Source organism: Microplitis demolitor, chromosome 1 (genome assembly GCF_026212275.2).
Source record: "Microplitis demolitor isolate Queensland-Clemson2020A chromosome 1, iyMicDemo2.1a, whole genome shotgun sequence".
In the NCBI taxonomy this organism is placed as follows: Eukaryota; Metazoa; Arthropoda; class Insecta; order Hymenoptera; family Braconidae; genus Microplitis; species Microplitis demolitor.
The window spans coordinates 9,999,271-10,019,581 of NC_068545.1; the positions used below are offsets into that span (position 1 = coordinate 9,999,271).

The window sequence follows — 20,311 nt, forward strand, 5'->3', positions numbered from 1 at the left end:
TCAAACAAAAACTTTGTAACGAATTTTATTTATTGCAGAATGGCTTGAAAAACATCAATGTAAATTTTGTACTTAATGATTAATTAATATGCTTAATGAATACTTTTCCATGAAAATTATGATTTTCTGCTTGTTTGACATAAAGGTAATCTAAGTTTTTACTCAATTTACCTTAAATAAAACTCAGTTACTATAAAAATTATTATTTTAGCATATTCATTACACTTTTATCATATTTTTCACTTACTCGAAAATCAATTTATGTAAAGATTGTATTAAAAACATGATCACAACTATACAATTGATTTTTAAAAAATTATTAACTTCAAATACCTGTAACTTTTGAACCGTATGATTTAGAGCTTATGAGCTCATAAACAATTTTGTAAAGCATAAAATTTTCTATAAAAATATTTATGATGCAAATTTTTTCCTCAGCGTAAAATAAAGTTATATGATTTTTTATGAAAAAAGTGTAATTCCCATGCTATTAGCATGAAAAAATTCGAAGAGCGAGCGTCACCTTTTAAAATTGAAATAAAAAATCTTTTGGAGCATCCTAATATATATGCATAAACCTTTGGCATTGCTATTTATACGACCATTATAAGGTATTTCACGGTTCGAAGTTGATAAATTAACGATTCCATTAATGTAAGTATTGCACTTTTACACCACTGGCGGTGTGATCGTTCTTATTCACACAGCTAAAAATTGAACACTATGTATCGTGTAACTTTCACACCAGTGGTCTTAAAAATTTTCACACGAAATCATTCACACCAAACGGTGGACTCAAAATTTTCTACAGTATACTGTCAACTTTAAAACTGCTACAAGCAACTTTAGCGAACAGATATCAATTTTGAATTTACTCTTATTTATTCTTATTCTTGAATAATTCAAAGTGTATTTGATTAAATGATCTCAAGTTTGCTCGAAATTTGAATTCAAAAGAACTCTTGCAAATGCTGCATGTACCACACATATGCACACACACACACACACACACACACACACGCGCGCGCGCGTGTCTCTTTAAAAATTTCAGAATAGCTTTCTAGGACATCAAAATGTCAACATCTGACGAATACTCGATTTATTAAAATCATGGTGATAAAATTACTTTCCAAAATTTCAAAAACTCCCAATTTTTTTTAGCAAGAAGTTGGAAATTTACTTGGTGGAATGACTCATGTATTTGAATTTTCTAATTAACTATTGTTACGTTCTGGCTCGAATTAAATTTAAATAAAAATTTTACAAAATTTTTTTTTGAAGTCTCGAATTATTTATTTGCCACGGTGGGCGAATAAACGGTTCGAAACTTCTTAGAATCATAAATAAATAATAAATTAATAAATCGTGACTTTGTTGGCGATATTATTTTATTTATCACCAACAATGTAACGGAAATCTCTTGCGATAAGGGAATCGCCGTGGCTCGCGGATAGTCTAAACAGATGACGGCGCATGAGACCCGGGTCACGACGATTCTCTCACAGGGATCCTAAGATGCAGCGTCAACATTTTGTCAACTCTGTTGGCTTTCTTATATTTTTATAACGACAAAATAGTCAGTCTTACAAGAGAGCTCATGGAACTCGAACCTATACTCTCCATAAGTAATTAATAAACCACAATTAATTTTAAATCAATTAACTCCTTATTTTGGGGTGCCATGGGCACCCCAAGGTTTCACCCGTACATTGGGGAATGCTGATACCGGCGGTCCTCCCTTCCTGTCCTGCTATTAGGAACGCTGACACCGGCGACCTAATAATTGATCCAGTCCTGGGCGCTGCCACCGGCTGTCCAGGATTATCCAAATCCCACATCTTAATAAACAATATGGAGACCGGGTCACGCGATACTACATTTTAAATCGCGAAAATTAAATAAAAATGATAATTTATAAAATAATCGAAGGCCCACCAGGGGTCTATAGACACTCTAACGAGGCCAGACCTGGACATTAATAAGAAATTAAATATTTGGAAATATTTTAATTAATATTGGAAATTATCCAGTATGTAACAGTGGTGCTGTGACCAGGATCAGTGACCATTGTTTATACACACTGAAAATAATTTTTAAATAATTAAATTGAACTGGAGATTTACCAGTATGTAACACTATATTCCTCAATTTACTTGAGCAATTAGAACATAATGACAAAATTTGTGGGAAGTTTTATCATGTAAACTTCTGCAAAAAATCTTGATTGTTTTAATATTAACGGAATAACTTGTCTTATTTTATAATCGTATTTCTTCACCTAACAAATAATCGGGGAGTAAACATATCAATACTTATGCTTGTCATCATACTTTGTATCCAAACTTCTACGTATGAAGCGCCTGGAACTCGACCAGTCTGTATCGTGGGTTGGTTTGTTTTGTAAAGCTCATTTTTACAAAAGTTGATGTTAAAGGCGGTTATAAAAATTATAAACTATGAAGAATTTTAATCTCCAATCAGAATTGAATGAAAATTATGTTTTATGTATTAAATACTGTTTAATTGACTGCAAAATGAAGTAATGGGAGTATATATTTTGAGATCTTTCAACAATGCACCACACGTCTAACTATTAATGTTGCTTGAAAAACTATGTCTCATGCAAATTTTAGATTTTAGAAATGGAAAGTAATAAAATAATAGAAACTTACAAACCTTTTATTCAATTCTTCAAGTTTCAACAAAAAATTTCGAGACGAAATTATATTCGTTGAGGAAAACAAACTTGCATAGTTGTTAACATCTCCTATTCTCTTTTCAATAGAACTTATTTTATTTTTAACTTTTTGCAGCTCTTCAGATATTTCACTGGAAACTTCTGCAGAAGTAGAATATTGTAAGTATTGTCGTATAACTTCGGCAGCAGCCAGTTCAGCTGCAAGATCTTCTAGCGTTTTTTGAAAGTCGTCCATTTTCTGAAACAGTTTTATCACATTCAGCAGATATTTTTTGAAACCAGACACTGATTAAGATTTTAGCCTCAGCATTCACCAAGGATAGTATTTTAATACCATTGGTCATTACAACTATTATAACCAAACCCTTTTCATGTATTTAATCTCACATTCAAAAGACACGATCACGGTTCTCCACCCTATCAGGAGGCATTGTTATTGTCAGTGCCACTAAAATTACTTACTCAATTTTCAGAACCTAAGGTCTGACCAATAATCGTGAGATATGGGGGGTTTACGAAGCCGGATGTTTATTTTTGCATATAATTGTACTACTGGTTCTCTATATTCATAATTTAATTTGTGTATACTATTTGTTCATTAATTAGGATCTAAACTCCACTCATTAATACTAGTCATAAATTTTCAATTTGGTTATTTCTACGCTTATTTCCGCCATGATTAGAAAATACGATTTGTGTCGATTAAAAACGATAAAAATATAATCATCATTAATCGTCATTAATAGTTATAATCGTTATGGTTTTGTTACGTTTTCGTAATATTTTATTGATTAAAATAAATTAATTATTTTTGATAAATTAATTTTATGCAATGTAACGGAAATCGGTTACGATAAGAGAGTCGCCGTGGCTCGCGGGTAGTCAAAACAGATGACGACGCATGAGACCCGGGCCACGACGATTCTCTCACAGGGAACCTGAGATGCAGCGTCAACATTTTGTCAACTTTGTTGGCTCTATTATATTTTTATAATGACTAAATAGTCAGTTTTTGAAGAGAGCTTCTCGAGCTCGAACCTCTGCTCTGCTCTCTATGTAGTTAATAAACTCCATAATTCATTCTAAATTAATTCAACCTTATTGTGGGGTGCCAATTGGTATCCCAATATTTTCACCTACACTATGACCTATCCATAGCCCTATTAATACCCAGGAGCGAGCGCTTACTAGCAGTTCCACTCTGCCCTCTAACCCTGAGCGCTCAACAGCAATTCGGGTTTCCTTCAAATTTCTTGCCAATTATCCATCCATTCACCTGCTGCTATAATAAAAATATTGAGTTGGAACCGGCAACGAAAATACTTTAAATCGCGAAAACCAATTAAAATTAATAATTAATCAAATAATCGACGACCACGGCTCACCAGGGGTCTATAGACACTCTAACGAGGCTAAACCTGGATACAATTGAATAATTAAAAATTATTTTTATTTCTAATTAATTTGGGGTAATTTCCCAAAACGTAACAGTTTTTTACACTTAATCGTCTCTAATCGTCAAAAGACGATTTATCATTTTACAATTAACAACGATTAATGACGATTAAAATTTCAAATCGTTATAAATGATTTTTAATCCTCATACTGGACCAGAAATTGTATGATTATTTTATGATTAAAGTCGATTCATGACAATTAAATTTCAAATCGTCCTGAATCGTTTTCTATTTTTATGCGAGAACAATAATTGCAATATTATTTTACGATTAAAGACGATTCATGAAGATTAAAAATTTCAAATCGACTTTAATCATTAATAGACGATTCGTGACAATTTAAAACGATTAAAAATACAATAGTTTTTCATCTTTTTTAATCATAAATTAACGATTCATAACGATTCAAAACAATTAAAAACTTAATCCTGTTTAGTCATCAACTGATGATTCATTACGATTTAAATCGATTAAAACATTTTTAATCGTCGTTAATCGTATTTTGTAATCAGGGCTACTGAAAAATTCATTCACTCACATGACCAACCCCTAGTCTTATCCCTAAATAATATCTGCCAGTCTTAAAGGTATTCTCACACACTATCAACTCATACCACTCAGGTGCGAGGCGATCTGCAAATTATCTTCAACTCTTTAAAACAGCTACCTTCAACCTCCGTCTCTTTAGCAACCCTGATTGACCCAAACAACCTTAATGAATCCGCTACGCGGAATTATAAGAAGATAACTTTGGATTCATTCTCGAGGATTGCTACTGCTGAGTTTAGTTCATTTGCGGTTTTAGCATCCAAGTGAATTGCTGTAATCGGAGTTTTAAACCTAACTCAAGTAGGATACAACTCAATAAATCCAAAGTGTAGATTCCATAAGTTGAGTTAATATTCAAGTGTTAAACTTAAGAGAATTGAATAAAGAAAACTTAGAGTTAAGAACTAATTACCGTCTTGTGAGTTGAGTGCTGCGAGTCTATACAGTTTATCACGAATAAACATTTATCATTGGTGAAAGCCTGTATGATAGATTATTTCTAATATTAAGAACTGTTTTCTTTTTTCTGGACTGAAACTTCATCTTCGTGAGGAGTCACAGGAAGCCATTCACGAAAGATCTAGTCGACAGCTTACGAAGGTCAACTTCTAAAGTAAGCAGTTGAACATCAAAGGTAGGTGAAGTTACCAGTTTCTTGAACATATAAAATCCAAATCCTGCATCGAATGTACAGAGAGATCCCTAAGAGGTATATGACTTCAAACAACGCTGCAGATTTTCGAAATATTGATTATTTGGATTCTAGAAGTGTGGCTTCTTCTACTGCATCTGCATCAATCTTCAAGCAGCAAACATTGACTTCTTGCATAATAAATATAAAAGCATTTGGAGGTAAGATATGAAACTGAAATCTTTGAATTCATAAATCTGACGTTAAGGTGCATCCTGGACAGACAATTATGATTTTCTCTTATTTTTAGATAATGATGTAAAGCGTGGTCAGATGAATTATGCAATAGTTTTCATGGTAGCAAAAGACAGTCCATCTCTAAATACTATGAAAAAAGCAGGATTCAATTTTTTAATGAAAGTAGTAGCACCACTATGTAAAGTTCTCGCTAGAAAAATAATTACGCATATAATTGACGATAAATATGACATCATTTCAACACAATTTAAACAAAAAAATTGAGTGCATGTAACTTTCATGCACAGTTAGAGTAAAACTTATTTGACACTGTGACTGATGTTGATTAAGTTAAAAATACATAAGTCATGTTAGAATTTAAAAAAGTATATATTGACAATATAACAAGAGTTATATATACTGAGACAATGTGAATTGTCTTCTTCGTTCTCAGCCTTGCGGTTCCCGTTTATCCCTGTCTCGTTGCCGTCTGAAACTACACAAGTTATAGTGCCATGGTCACATGACTAATTATCACGTCGATGCATGTCTGTAAAGGTGCTGTGGGGACAGAGTCCCGAGACTAGTCCTACGCCCAAATTTATCGGTCATTTACTTCGATCTTGGATCCTAAAGAGCATATGTGCTAAATAATTTGAAAGTGTCTTTTTTTCTTTAAGCGACTACTTGTCATGTAGAATTAATTATTCATAAGCGATTTACTCGCTAATTTATTCTTTGTAATTAAAAGTATAGTTAAGATTTAATTGAGTAAACATTCCATTTACTAAAGTTTATATAAAATATTGCGTACTATTATAATTAATAATATTAAGTGTAAGTTAAAATTGTGCAACGCGCCCGCTCAACTTCACTGGAGTCGTTGCCGCCAAAGAGCAGCCGATTAATATTATTATTGTAAATTAATACTACGTACTATTGTAAGTAATTTTTATCATTATAATTGGCAATAAACTTGTCTATTTTTATTTATTTCATGTGCCTGTATTCTGCCTCATCCGTTATTTTAGATAATCTTAACATATTTGAGTATATTTTAAGATAAGTAGCCGTAAGGTAATTTAATAAGAATTTCATCGATTGTTGGTTTGATCGAGTGCGGGTTTTTCTCTTGCGAGGACCTATCTGCGTTGTCCAAGTAATTATAAATTTTGTAGCGGACAGCCTAATCCAGAGTTCAACCCGCGACTTCTGGTGGCTGCTGGTAAAAATCGTGAGCATAAAAAGCGATTTGTCTCAATATACTTATTAATATTAAGCATTATGCATAATAAATACTTTGATCCAATTTTCATTATATTTCAAATATAAAATAATAAGACTAAAGTAACTGAAATGAGAAACATAAACTCTACTTTGCAAATTTTCTAAACTTCTTAAGAATCCCTGATTAAAAGAAATGATTCAAACTATTAGAAACGATTAAAAATCATTCAAAACGATTCAATTTTAGGACTATATAAGATTCTCACATTCGGAAAATTCGACATCGACCCGTGGTTCAATATTATTTAAAACTTATTTGAAAATAATAAATTGTAATCCGGTGAGCCAATTCTGGTGACAGCTATAATAAAAAATGACGACCTTGACCGCGCAATCGACCCAACGCATTTGTGATACCGATCAATTGATTTTCTGTGTTCAACATACGACAATTTATTTTTTGCACGACTCATAATGCGAAGCATTAGAGAGTGCTTTACGATCGAAATTTTTTTTTTTAATCTGATCAATTATTTAATCGTAATCTCAAGTGCCTGACCTTTCCCCGATCCACCACCTCGATCCGATATTCTCGACATTTGTTTATTTGTGGTTATTAAATCGACTGGCGCCCAACATAAGAATTCAACAATGTTCGCAAATAGTACGTGTACTTGGGCATCACTTCGGTAGATCTCCAATTGTTGATGAGTAAATTTTATACCACTCGATTTTTGACAATTTTGGAACGGCAAGATATCGTTAGATGTTTGATTTTTCTGCTTATCACACGGAGAGAAGAGAATGGTAATAATTACCATTCTATATGGTATCCAGTCCTATTTTTTGAAGCAATGGAATGATTACTATGTAGCATGAGAATGATTACATTTTTCTGGTCATAATTACCACACTACATATTAATCATGCTAGTGGTAAATGTTACTTGGGAGCATAGTAATCAAAGGCATGCTAGAATGGTACTGAGTCTCATGCTGAATAGCGTGAAAGCAGTTTTAATATTAAGCGTTGCTATATAGTATATACGTCCAATGTAACCTGTACATACAACGAAACTCAAGTATTATTTGACAAAGTGTTATTGTCAATCGTATTCTGATTTAAAATGTTATTCTACCACACGTATCGTCACTGCTGCAGCCGGAAAAATGTATACTCCAAATCGCTGGATTTAATTTAGATAATAGTTAACTTCCTCTATAATAATGATTCATAATTAATAATTTTACTTACATTAAAATATTAATTAAATGAATAATTAAATTATAATAATATTTTTCTAACAAAAATAACCGATAACAATATATTCATGTGTCACGGCTGCTACATTCAAAAATTTTTAATTTTTTTTTCCCTCTCTTCCAAAATAAGTACACACTAAAACCTCCTGTACGTAAACCTTTTTCTGTATAACGCCGACTTACTGATGCCAGAAGTCGTGCCGGACAAATATACCTACCTGAGCGTTGTCAACGCTTTACATTTAAGTCGTATTGTATTAATGGGATACATGTACTTTAAGTTTCTCTTAGTCTACAGGTTTCATCAGTTTTCACTTAACGACTTTTAAAATTTATGTATCCGTTCTCATTTAACTAATCTAAGCATAGAAGCGGTAGTTTTTCTTTGATTTTTCATCTTAAAACTATAGACCACCCAACTCATGCGCACCTGCATGTAATTCTTGGAAACTAGACAAAGCTAATGAAAACCTCCAAATTTATGGTTTCCTACACGAGCATGCTCGGCGACAGAGTGATGCCAGAGTCATCGGCCTACTTCATAGTCAAATCTATGTCCCAGGGACCACACGTGTGCATGGGCCTAGAACTTTCGGGAGAGTCCGAGTCCTCTCGTATAGGAAACTGGTTACCACCACTTTTCATATGTGAGAATCATATAAAAAGACCATGGACTTTAGCTCGTCACTTCTTTTGGGAATCAAACTCTGAACCTTACTGAACTCCGGACACTTGACGGTGTTCGAGGCTAGAGGATTGATATCTCGATTGAGCAATGATCAGTATATCATTTTCTACTAGTCTCAAGGGAATAATTGACGTGATATTAAATTCACCATTCGATCAAAGGTAGCTGGGCATACGAACTGGACCTTGATCGCTGTAAGTCGTGAATTAATATCAATCGGAAGCACCGGTAGCGTTGATTATCTTCACCTAATTTTAATCCATTTAGTTTCATTTTTTTTATTTTTATATTAAATTATACCACGAGGAACGTGAAAAATTAAAGAATATTTTACCGCGATAAATGCGAAGATTCTGAATAATATTTTGTCGCGAAAAAGCGAAGATTTTATAAATTTGTATTTTATATTACCGCGAAGACGCGAAGAATTTGAATACATTGAAATTATTTTACCGCGAGAAGCGCGAAGACCTTCATTTTAATTTAATCTACAAAGATTTAAAAACGCATAAACATTGAAATTTATACAACAAGGTATACTTCATAAATAAATAATTCGATAAATTAGAATCACATTAATTGACCGCGAAAACGCGTTGTGAATAAGTGTCCTGTGTAACTGCTGACAGTCCTGAAACCTCACCAAAACCTGTTTAGGGTAAGTTTTAAACATTGTAACCATTGTTTGGTATTTTTATTTTAATAAACTCTGTTTAATATATATTTATTATGATTGAAATCTATTTTTTAGATCCTATAGAATATGACTTCACAATTTCTTAATCGAATTAGACGTCATATAATATATTAGACATCATGGAAGATTGCCAAATCGAAACTAGATAGGCAATTTCCCATGATAAGTGAACCTTTACCCCACCGTCCATCTTACGGTTTTAAATATTTGTATACCATATGCATGAAACATTTACTTTTATATTTACTACTTTAAATATTGCCATTTGTAACCCTTTTGTATTTTGAGAATATTGGGTCCTTAATAAATAAATACTCGTTAACATAAAACATTTGAAAAACATTATTTATCAGACAATTATACTTTAACAATGAGATACTGGCTTCACGAGGCTTTTCGGCAACCCACCTTCCTTTATCCCTTATTTTTCTACCTGTCTAGCCGCTCAGACCGATAGTTTACAGTAGGGGGTACACAACCTTACGTTTACCGCTCGACGTTTGATTGTGAAATTAGATCAGTCACATAATAAATTGGAAATCGTTTTGGGTTTTATCAATATTGTCTTCAACAATATTGTGTGGGCGCGAAGTAAATATAGAGAAGAATAAACTGAGAATTTGGTCACGTGAGCCCAGGTCAGAGAATCGGTCCTTGATCAATGTAAGTACCCTTTTATTCACTATATTTTATACTAATATCGTACCTATGCCCATCACGATCTGCAATCGTGACACATGTTAATATTTATTATTTTATTTACAAATTTTTTAAATCAGTTAAAAATTTATTCATTATTGATTAAATAACCTAACTTTTTAATTATAAAACCTTATTTTAATATTAACCGTACTACCTCCAATTGGAAGCAGCTTCATCGAAATAAGGAATGATTCCAATATAGCATGGTAGTCATTCTCATGCTAGCATCAGAATGACTAGCATGCTAGCATGGCTAGCATTACCATTCAACATCGAACGAATTACTATGTAAAAAAAAATAATACGGCTTAAAATTTGCGTTATCGTGCTACATAGTAATAATTACTATATAAAATTGGAGAATATACCATTCAGTTCTCTCCGTGCATTATTCACAGATGACCGTATAAAATGTTCCGGTGATTCAGACACTTAAATTAAATCGAGCTGTAACAGGGTAAAATAGATTCCTATGATTATTTATTAATTTCTAAATTTGAATTTGTCCACGATCGAAAACGGACCCTAAATACTACCCGGTCTAGTAAATTAAGTGATTCGACGTGTCACCGGGTGTCGCTAATCAGTGAGACCCGAACATCTGTCCCTCTCCTTGGCTAATTAATGAGTGGGGATGAGTTTCCCGAGGGTGAGTCGAAGAGACCCGAATCGAAGAGGATATAAGTGTGTGCGGAACCAAAAATCGAAAGAGTGAGTCGGACGACTGAAGATAATGGACGCATAAATTAAGGTCAGATTATAACACTAAGGATAATTTAATTGAAACGAGACGAGAGAACGAGACGAGACCAACAAAGTTAAGAAAAGCAGACCACCAGCTAAATCCAGCCGACCATCAGCTTATAGAGAAGAAAGGCAGAACATCAGCTAGGAGCTCATCGGTTGATTGCAAAATATGGTATTGAGGTAAATTACAATTAATTAAGGCCCCGAATTAAGTAATTAATTGGCTGGATTGATTGTAAATTGTCGCTTATAAGTTAAATTGGTCTCGTGTATCAATTGGAAGTCTCAGACCCGTCGGCCGTTACAACCACGTGTAGTTTCTCGTGTAATGTTCTAGCAAGTTTGATCGCGTTTCATTTTCAGTCCCGCCATTTTATCTGTTACTCTAAAAGTATTCTATTCGAGGCCTTTCGGCCGGAATAAAATAAATTTCCGCGTAAATCGTCTAGTAAATCACTTATATTAAATTCAATATTAATTATAAAATTATCTCAGGCCTGTCGGTCGCTTTAGACAAAATTCGTCCGTGTTGTAAAATCCTAAATTCAGGCCTCGTGACGCCAATTCACTGGCTGAATATTCTAGTCACTTTTCAACGTAATTCTAGTCGCAAATTTAATCTTAAAATAATATTAAAATAATTTTTATTTCTAAATCAATTAAATTAGAGTTTTAAAGACGCTAGAAAATTTACGGTAAAATTGTTGTCGAGTAAAGTTAGAAACGGATCATTTTGTCAGTAGTGAATTGACTATGAGTAAACTGAGTTGAGTATCGAAGTACGTGTCAATAAAATTATCCGTAAAATTGAGTAAAATAAATATATAAATTTTGGAAGCACATGTTAATAAGATTTATCTGTGGGAAAATTAATTAATTAATAATTCAATAAATTAACAACAAATTAATTAATTAATGAAACAAGGGAATTAAATAAGATTAGTAAATTTTAATTACTGTGGAAAGTTTTACTATTATTGAAATTTGTATACTGGGAAAATCAAGTTCTAGTATTGAGTAAAAGAAAGTGATGACATGTTTGATACGGAATATGATAGAGTAAAATAGAGTCATGTAATTTTAAGTGAACTGTGTCTGTAATAAGTCCGGTGGACATAGTAGTTTAAAATAAGTATACATCCAGGGGATGGTTTTAAAATAAATTGTTGGTTAACGTCCAGGCGATGATTTATAATTGAGTATTAAGGTTAATGTCCAGGTGACAAAATAGTAAGGTTTAACGTCTGGTGAACGGTTTTTTTTCGTGTGTGCTGAGTGTGTAATTTCCGGAAAGATGTTTAATCTAGAGTGTTTGTGTGTGGTAACGTCCAGAAGACGATAGAAACATTAGGTTGTCATAAAAAAACGTTCAGGGAACGCCTTAGTTTGTCATAAGAGTATTAGTTTGCCATAAAGATATTAGTTGTATAAGCAAAATAATAATTGTCAAACAAAATAAAAGCAAGGTGCTTGGTTTAAATAAAATTTAAAACTAATTTTCATCAGATTATTTCAGCCTATTTTACAATTCCTCTTCTCTTTCACAAAATATTGCAAACGACCCTAAGTAATTAATTAATTTAATTAAAATAAAATTTCACAACAGCCGGTTCTGGAAGGCTGAGTCCATCTTCCAGTGGCGCCCTATTATTTGACTATAATACTAGGTGCAACCAGACTTGGCAAGAATAACCTCTCTGTCATAGAGCACTATTTTTTAGTATCTTTATCATACAGTTTCTTCAAATTCATTTTCATCAGTTGCACTTTTAAAAAAAATGTTGGAAAATCCAAAATTGCACACCTCAATCGTTCATTTTATTTTTAATCATTACTTTTTTTTTATTATGAATTTTGATTCAACTTTTAAATTATTAATTTGATTTTTTTATTTCTTAATTTCAGTTTATTTTTTTGTCTATTTAAATTTTTTCTAAATATCCCGCATTTTTGTTGTAGATGTCACTCTTTTTTTTTTCAATCCTACTGTTTTACGCTAGTGCTGCTGCCAGTAGTTGATGGGGAGAAAAAAAGAAAAAAAAAAAACATTTACTTTTGTAATAATAACAATAGTAAAAATAAAAATGGCAGCTTAATTTTTCGTAAAAAATCAGTTTTATTGTTTTATTTAATTGCAATTAGACTAGACGGATTTAGATAGTGATTTTCAATAGGGATCTTGTGATCGATAATACAAAGAAAATAAAAAAAAAGTTAGGCCGACTAATTGTGTCTATCGAGAGTTATTTGGTTTACTAACCCTGATTAAACGAAACGATTTGTGACGATTAAAACGGTTTTAATCGTTTTAAATCGTCATAAATCGTCGATTGATGATTAAAAACGATTAAATTTTTCGAATGAAGAATAAAGACGATTCATGACGATTTGAAATTTTAATCGTCATTAATCGTTTTTAATCGTAAAATAATAAATAGTCTATTGATGATTTGGGACGATTAAATCTGAAAATTCATGACGATTAATGATGATTTAATTTTTAACCATTTTTAATCGTCACAAATCGTTTTGTTTAATCAGGGAAGTTTCATACAGGATAATTGACGACTCGTGTCACTGGGATTAAAATAATTTATATTTAATTAATGGAATAATCAATCGACTTAAGATTGGGTCGAAAGTATTCTTTAATAAATCGTCTTCGTGTTGGTATACAATTTGACTCATTTCATTGTAATCAAGAGTATAGAGAAAATTTAATGTGAGTGAGTGAGTCAAAAAATTTAGAGCGATCATACAGCACCCTCAGCGCTTTCGCGCTTGAGATGTGCAAAATATTTACTCACAATTTAAATTCTCTCATAAAACGCATAGATATATGATTAGAATAAAATAAAGGTTATAAAATTGTAGGTCAGCTGCACATCATTCATGTGAATATGATATACACCAGTAGGGTGTTATTAGAGGTACATGGAGAGAAAAGAATAGTTCTAATTCCTATGAAGAATAGTAACTATTACTATGTTACATAGTAACGAGGATTTTCAAGCATCACGAGTCACGGGACAGAGCAATTCCCCCGATTCTGCATGGTATCGTTAGTTACGCTAACATACGAATAATTACCGTTTTACATTGACGAGAGAACATTGTAAATTGATATGACTACAATGTTACCTAGCATTATTTACGATGTTTTATTTATTTTATATTTAGTAAATAAGGTTATGACAAAATAAATATCTCAAGTTATTTTAAATATATGTAGAATTGGAATTAATCTATTAAAATAATCTAAATATTGCTCATAATAAAAAATCACTTTTTAATTAAAGACAACGAATAATTTTAAAAAATAGATTATATATTATTAAACAATTTATGTACTTCGTTTGTTTACTTCAATGTCTTTTGCATATTGATTGAACTGTTATGACAGCTATTCAAGCATAGGACTAAATACCATTCTACATAGTCCTTATTCCGATGCTAGATAGCGATTTTTATCATTTTACTCGTTTCAATGTAGCATAGTAATCATTACCAGAAAAATGGTAATGAATCCTATTCTACATAGTATTATCTACCATTTTATAAAAAATTAGTCTGGTTACTAAGCAGAATAGTAGTCATTACTATTCTTTTCTCTTGGTGTAGGGAGTATTTATAGTCGAGATACTAGTGTGACGTCACGACGTCGTATTTTTGCTGTCAATCAACTTATTAAAAAATTATACATGTTATGCCATCTGGCAATGCATGAATAAATTAATTAGCAAATGACTTTCAGCCATTATTACGGCTTATTATTTTTAAATTTGAATTCAAATTCAAGTTATTTTTATTATGCAATAATGGTGTTTAATAATTATAAATAAATATGGAAATAAAACATTAAATATTGAAAAATGAAGGTTTATGAAATTTGAATATAAATTCAAATTTTTATATTTGTTAATTATTAATAAATAATGAAATTTATTAATAATTAAATTGATATTGAATAAATAAAAAATAATTAAATAACAAAAATTAATAATTATGAAATTGTTATGTCGGATCATTCTCATCTCATATATATATATCTAATGATAAAATTTGAAGTTTAAACATTATAGAAAAAATGTTTAGTTTAAAATGTTCTGAGAAAGAACAAAAATATATTAGAGAAATCTATTCCTAGTATTTCGTTATGAGAAAACCGATCGTGGGAGTTGTGCAGGGGTCCTCTAAAGGGGACAGCTGCATAACTCCCGCGATAAGGCCGAACATCATTTTTGAGAGTTTTTCTACGAAATCTCATAAAAGTGGTAATAAAATAGAAAATTTATGTTTCCACTGCATGGGAATGCTCCGACCCAAAGGTGAAACTTTCCAGATCAATTTTGGAAGTAACGAAGTATTTTATTTAAACAAAATATTAAATTAAAATAAAAAGAATCAGAACATAAAATAAGGAATAAACAGTACTTGAAAAATGAACTGAACAGAGAAATAAATGGTTAAATAATTGAACAAATAAATAGATAAATAAATAACTAAATAACTAACCGAATGAATAGATAATCAAGTAAATAATTAAAAAAATAAATAAATAAATAGATAAGTAAATGAATAGTCAAATACATAGTAAGTTTAAGTCTAAGATAGTTTAGAGGAAGGGCGAAAGAGCACGCCTAGGACTAATGCGGAGGAGATGGTGCGATCCTCGAAGCATTGGGCTTTAAAACAAATGGGAGGAAAGTCAAGGCCAAGATGATTCTCTATTGGACCTGATTTTCCACCGAACAAAATAGTTAAAAAACGCCTTTTAATTTTCTGTGAAACTCCGAATTTTTAACTAGGAGAGTCAGTCGTGAAATTGGGTCCAAAGTGGACGGTTGAATAATAAGCATAATAGTAGAAAATTAGAGTCGGCTGGTAGCCACTCTACATTAGAAAATTAAAGCTGCAAAAGTTCACCAAAAGGAAAGTTCACAGAAAAGGGAAAGGACCATACTACTATTTAATTGTTCTACACATAACATAAGCTGTAACCGAGTAAGCCAGAAATTTATCTTGCTTATAATTTCTCTTTCAATATAAACCTATAAAATCGAAGAATTAGTATTATAACTCTCATTCAAATTTTCACCGATCCCCGGTCGATTAGTCGCAAGACTAGGACCGAATATTTAAATACATCCGATTTTGAAGTGGGTAGAGACTTTCCCTCATAATTTGCCATCCTGAACACCGTTGGCATATTATAGTCAGAGCTCAAAGCCTGCTTCTGCTGTACATCCAACATAACAAAATAATGGAATGATATAATTTTTATAAATATGAAATATAAAATGACATAATTTTTATAAATAAAAAGTATGGAATAATGAAATAAATTGATCAAATTATATACATGAATAAATAATAAAAATTAATGATAAAATATAAGGTGAAATATAAAATTTAGTATTGTGGAAAGTATAAAATAGAATTTTAAAATATCTTTAAATGGTAAAGATATTTGTTATTATGAAAAAAAATCGGTCTATCGGTTGAACCTGCAGGCCAGCCCCAAAACTGCCCACAGTATTCGAGCTCCTTGAGCTAAATTATAAAAATATAATTTAGAATATTTTTAAATAATTATTGAATTATTAAAAGTGGTAACACGACAATTGACCTGATGCCAAAATACCCGCGACAAAATACCCGATGCCAAAATACCTAACGACAAAACACCCGCAATCTAAAACACCCGCCACACGGTGTGGCGCTTTTTGGGATCAAAACTATTCATTCCCGCGACAGTTCATCCTTTGACAACTTATCCCCGACAATTCATCACTTAATTCTAACACTTTTAATGAAAATCTACAAAATTTTTACTAAAAATCAATTGAAGAAAAAAAAAGAAAGAAGAAAAAAAATCTTTTTTTTTTTTCGTGAGAAAAGAGTCTCTCAATAAGAGGGTCCAGGGACGAAGTCCCGACAGGGTTTAAGGACTTATTGCAACTCATGATCTTTTTTTATGTATGGGTATAACTTTTAATTGAACAAACACAAAATTCATGAAAAAAAGGCGCTATTTTCCATACTATTTTGAGGTGTTCCAATCGATTTCAAAATCTTATCTGATCTAAAATTCGATAAAATGCGTGGATTGCCACCTTAACCGTCTCAATTGGTCAATTCGTTTAAGAGATATCGTTGGAGAAAAAATGGTAAAAATCGTTCTTTTTTTCGAGAACAAAGGCATCCGAAAGTATTTTTGAGCTCAATGAGCTTGAACACTTATTCACAACAATGTTTTCGAGCTCAAGGACCTCGAAAATAGCGGGAAGTCTTAGGGCTGGCTCGCAGGGTCAATCGATAGACTGAATAAATTGTCTTGGTCTCAAAAAGCGTCACACCGCGTGGCGGGTTTTTTTAGATTGAAGGTTTTTTGTCGGGAGTATTTTGGTTTGCGGATGTTTTGTCGTCGAGTATTTTGACCCGGGTATTATGTCGTCCGGTCAAATGTCGGGCGGTCCGGCAATACAATGAACAAACGAATAAATACAGGAGTTGCTGATTATTATTTCGATCGTATTAGTAATTATTTAAGTAGGCTCGCATCTACGGTAGCAATTTGAAGTTTAATTATTTCATAAGATCAAAATAGCTAGTAATTATTATTTGTATTGAAATATTCTTATAAAAAATATGTATTTAACTAATTATAACACGTGGGTATACTTTGTATATGGTTAATCATCTTGATATATATGTTAATAAATTCAATAAATTTTTCTCATAAACACAATAAAATGTGTAAAACTATTTAGTATATAAATTGGTTTATGCATTGATATGAAACGGATGATTATTATTATTATTATTATTATTATTATTATTATTATTATTATTATTATTATTATTATTATTATTATTATTATTATTATTATTATTTCTTTTTTTTTAGTTAAATGCTCAGGGGGTTATCCCCGGTAGTCCGACTCTACCGAGGGCCTCATCTGAGCGCCAAATCATTACTGCTGCGATGCTTCATCAACAAGATGATCAGCATGCGCAGCAGGCCAAGTTTCGTTGCCTTAGGAGACGGAGGGATCCGAGAATAACAGCCTTTTGCATCCGCGATGCCAAAAACTCAACTTGCGGAGAACAATTATTATTATTATTATTATTATTATTATTATTATTATTATTATTATTATTATTATTATTATTATTATTATTATTATTATTATTATTATTATTATTATTATTATTATTATTATTATTATTATTATTATTATTATTATTATTATTATTATTATTATTATTATTATTATTATTATTATTATTATTATTATTATTATTATTATTATTATTATTATTATTATTATTATTATTATTATTATTATTATTATTATTATTATTATTATTATTATTATTATTATTATTATTATTATTATTATTATTATTATTATTATTATTATTATTATTATTATTATTATTATTATTATTATTATTATTATTATTATTATTATTATTATTATTATTATTATTATTATTATTATTATTATTATTATTATTATTATTATTATTATTATTATTATTATTATTATTATTATTATTATTATATTATTATTATTATTATTATTATTATTATTATTATTATTATTATTATTATTATTATTATTATTATTATTATTATTATTATTATTATTATTATTATTATTATTATTATTATTATTATTATTATTATTATTATTATTATTATTATTATTATTATTATTATTATTATTATTATTATTATTATTATTATTATTATTATTATTATTATTATTATTATTATTATTATTATTATTATTATTATTATTATTATTATTATTATTATTATTATTATTATTATTATTATTATTATTATTATTATTATTATTATTATTATTATTATTATTATTATTATTATTATTATTATTATTATTATTATTATTATTATTATTATTATTATTATTATTATTATTATTATTATTATTATTATTATTATTATTATTATTATTATTATTATTATTATTATTATTATTATTATTATTATTATTATTATTATTATTATTATTATTATTATTATTATTATTATTATTATTATTATTATTATTATTATTATTATTATTATTATTATTATTATTATTATTATTATTATTATTATTATTATTATTATTATTATTATTATTATTATTATTATTATTATTATTATTATTATTATTATTATTATTATTATTATTATTATTATTATTATTATTATTATTATTATTATTATTATTATTATTATTATTATTATTATTATTATTATTATTATTATTATTATTATTATTATTATTATTATTATTATTATTATTATTATTATTATTATTATTATTATTATTATTATTATTATTATTATTATTATTATTATTATTATTATTATTATTATTATTATTATTATATTATTATTATTATTATTATTATTATTATTATTATTATTATTATTATTATTATTATTATTATTATTATTATTATTATTATTATTATTATTATTATTATTATTATTATTATTATTATTATTATTATTATTATTATTATTATTATTATTATTATTATTATTATTATTATTATTATTATTATTATTATTATTATTATTATTATTATTATTATTATTATTATTATTATTATTATTATTATTATTATTATTATTATTATTATTATTATTATTATTATTATTATTATTATTATTATTATTATTATTATTATTATTATTATTATTATTATTATTATTATTATTATTATTATTATTATTATTATTATTATTATTATTATTATTATTATTATTATTATTATTATTATTATTATTATTATTATTATTATTATTATTATTATTATTATTATTATTATTATTATTATTATTATTATTATTATTATTATTATTATTATTATTATTATTATTATTATTATTATTATTATTATTATTATTATTATTATTATTATTATTATTATTATTATTATTATTATTATTATTATTATTATTATTATTATTATTATTATTATTATTATTATTATTATTATTATTATTATTATTATTATTATTATTATTATTATTATTATTATTATTATTATTATTATTATTATTATTATTATTATTATTATTATTATTATTATTATTATTATTATTATTATTATTATTATTATTATTATTATTATTATTATTATTATTATTATTATTATTATTATTATTATTATTATTATTATTATTATTATTATTATTATTATTATTATTATTATTATTATTATTATTATTATTATTATTATTATTATTATTATTATTATTATTATTATTATTATTATTATTATTATTATTATTATTATTATTATTATTATTATTATTATTATTATTATTATTATTATTATTATTATTATTATTATTATTATTATTATTATTATTATTATTATTA

At 28.3% G+C, this 20,311-nt stretch overlaps 1 protein-coding gene across 8 annotated transcripts in view; it reads right to left on the reverse strand.

Annotated features, from left to right (window-relative positions):
• Positions 1-20,311, reverse strand: part of LOC103571360 (dystrophin) — a 257,760-nt gene that overhangs the window by 39,519 nt on the left and 197,930 nt on the right. For 7 of the 8 annotated variants that reach the window (XM_053741360.1, XM_053741364.1, XM_053741368.1 and 4 more), the window contains one exon: positions 2,677-2,936. In XM_053741360.1, the coding sequence (XP_053597335.1) occupies positions 2,677-2,936 (260 nt within the window). Of the gene's footprint in view, positions 1-2,676; positions 2,937-5,116; positions 5,943-20,311 lie in introns of those variants that run through there. The other variant, XM_053741376.1, reaches the window with a different exon arrangement.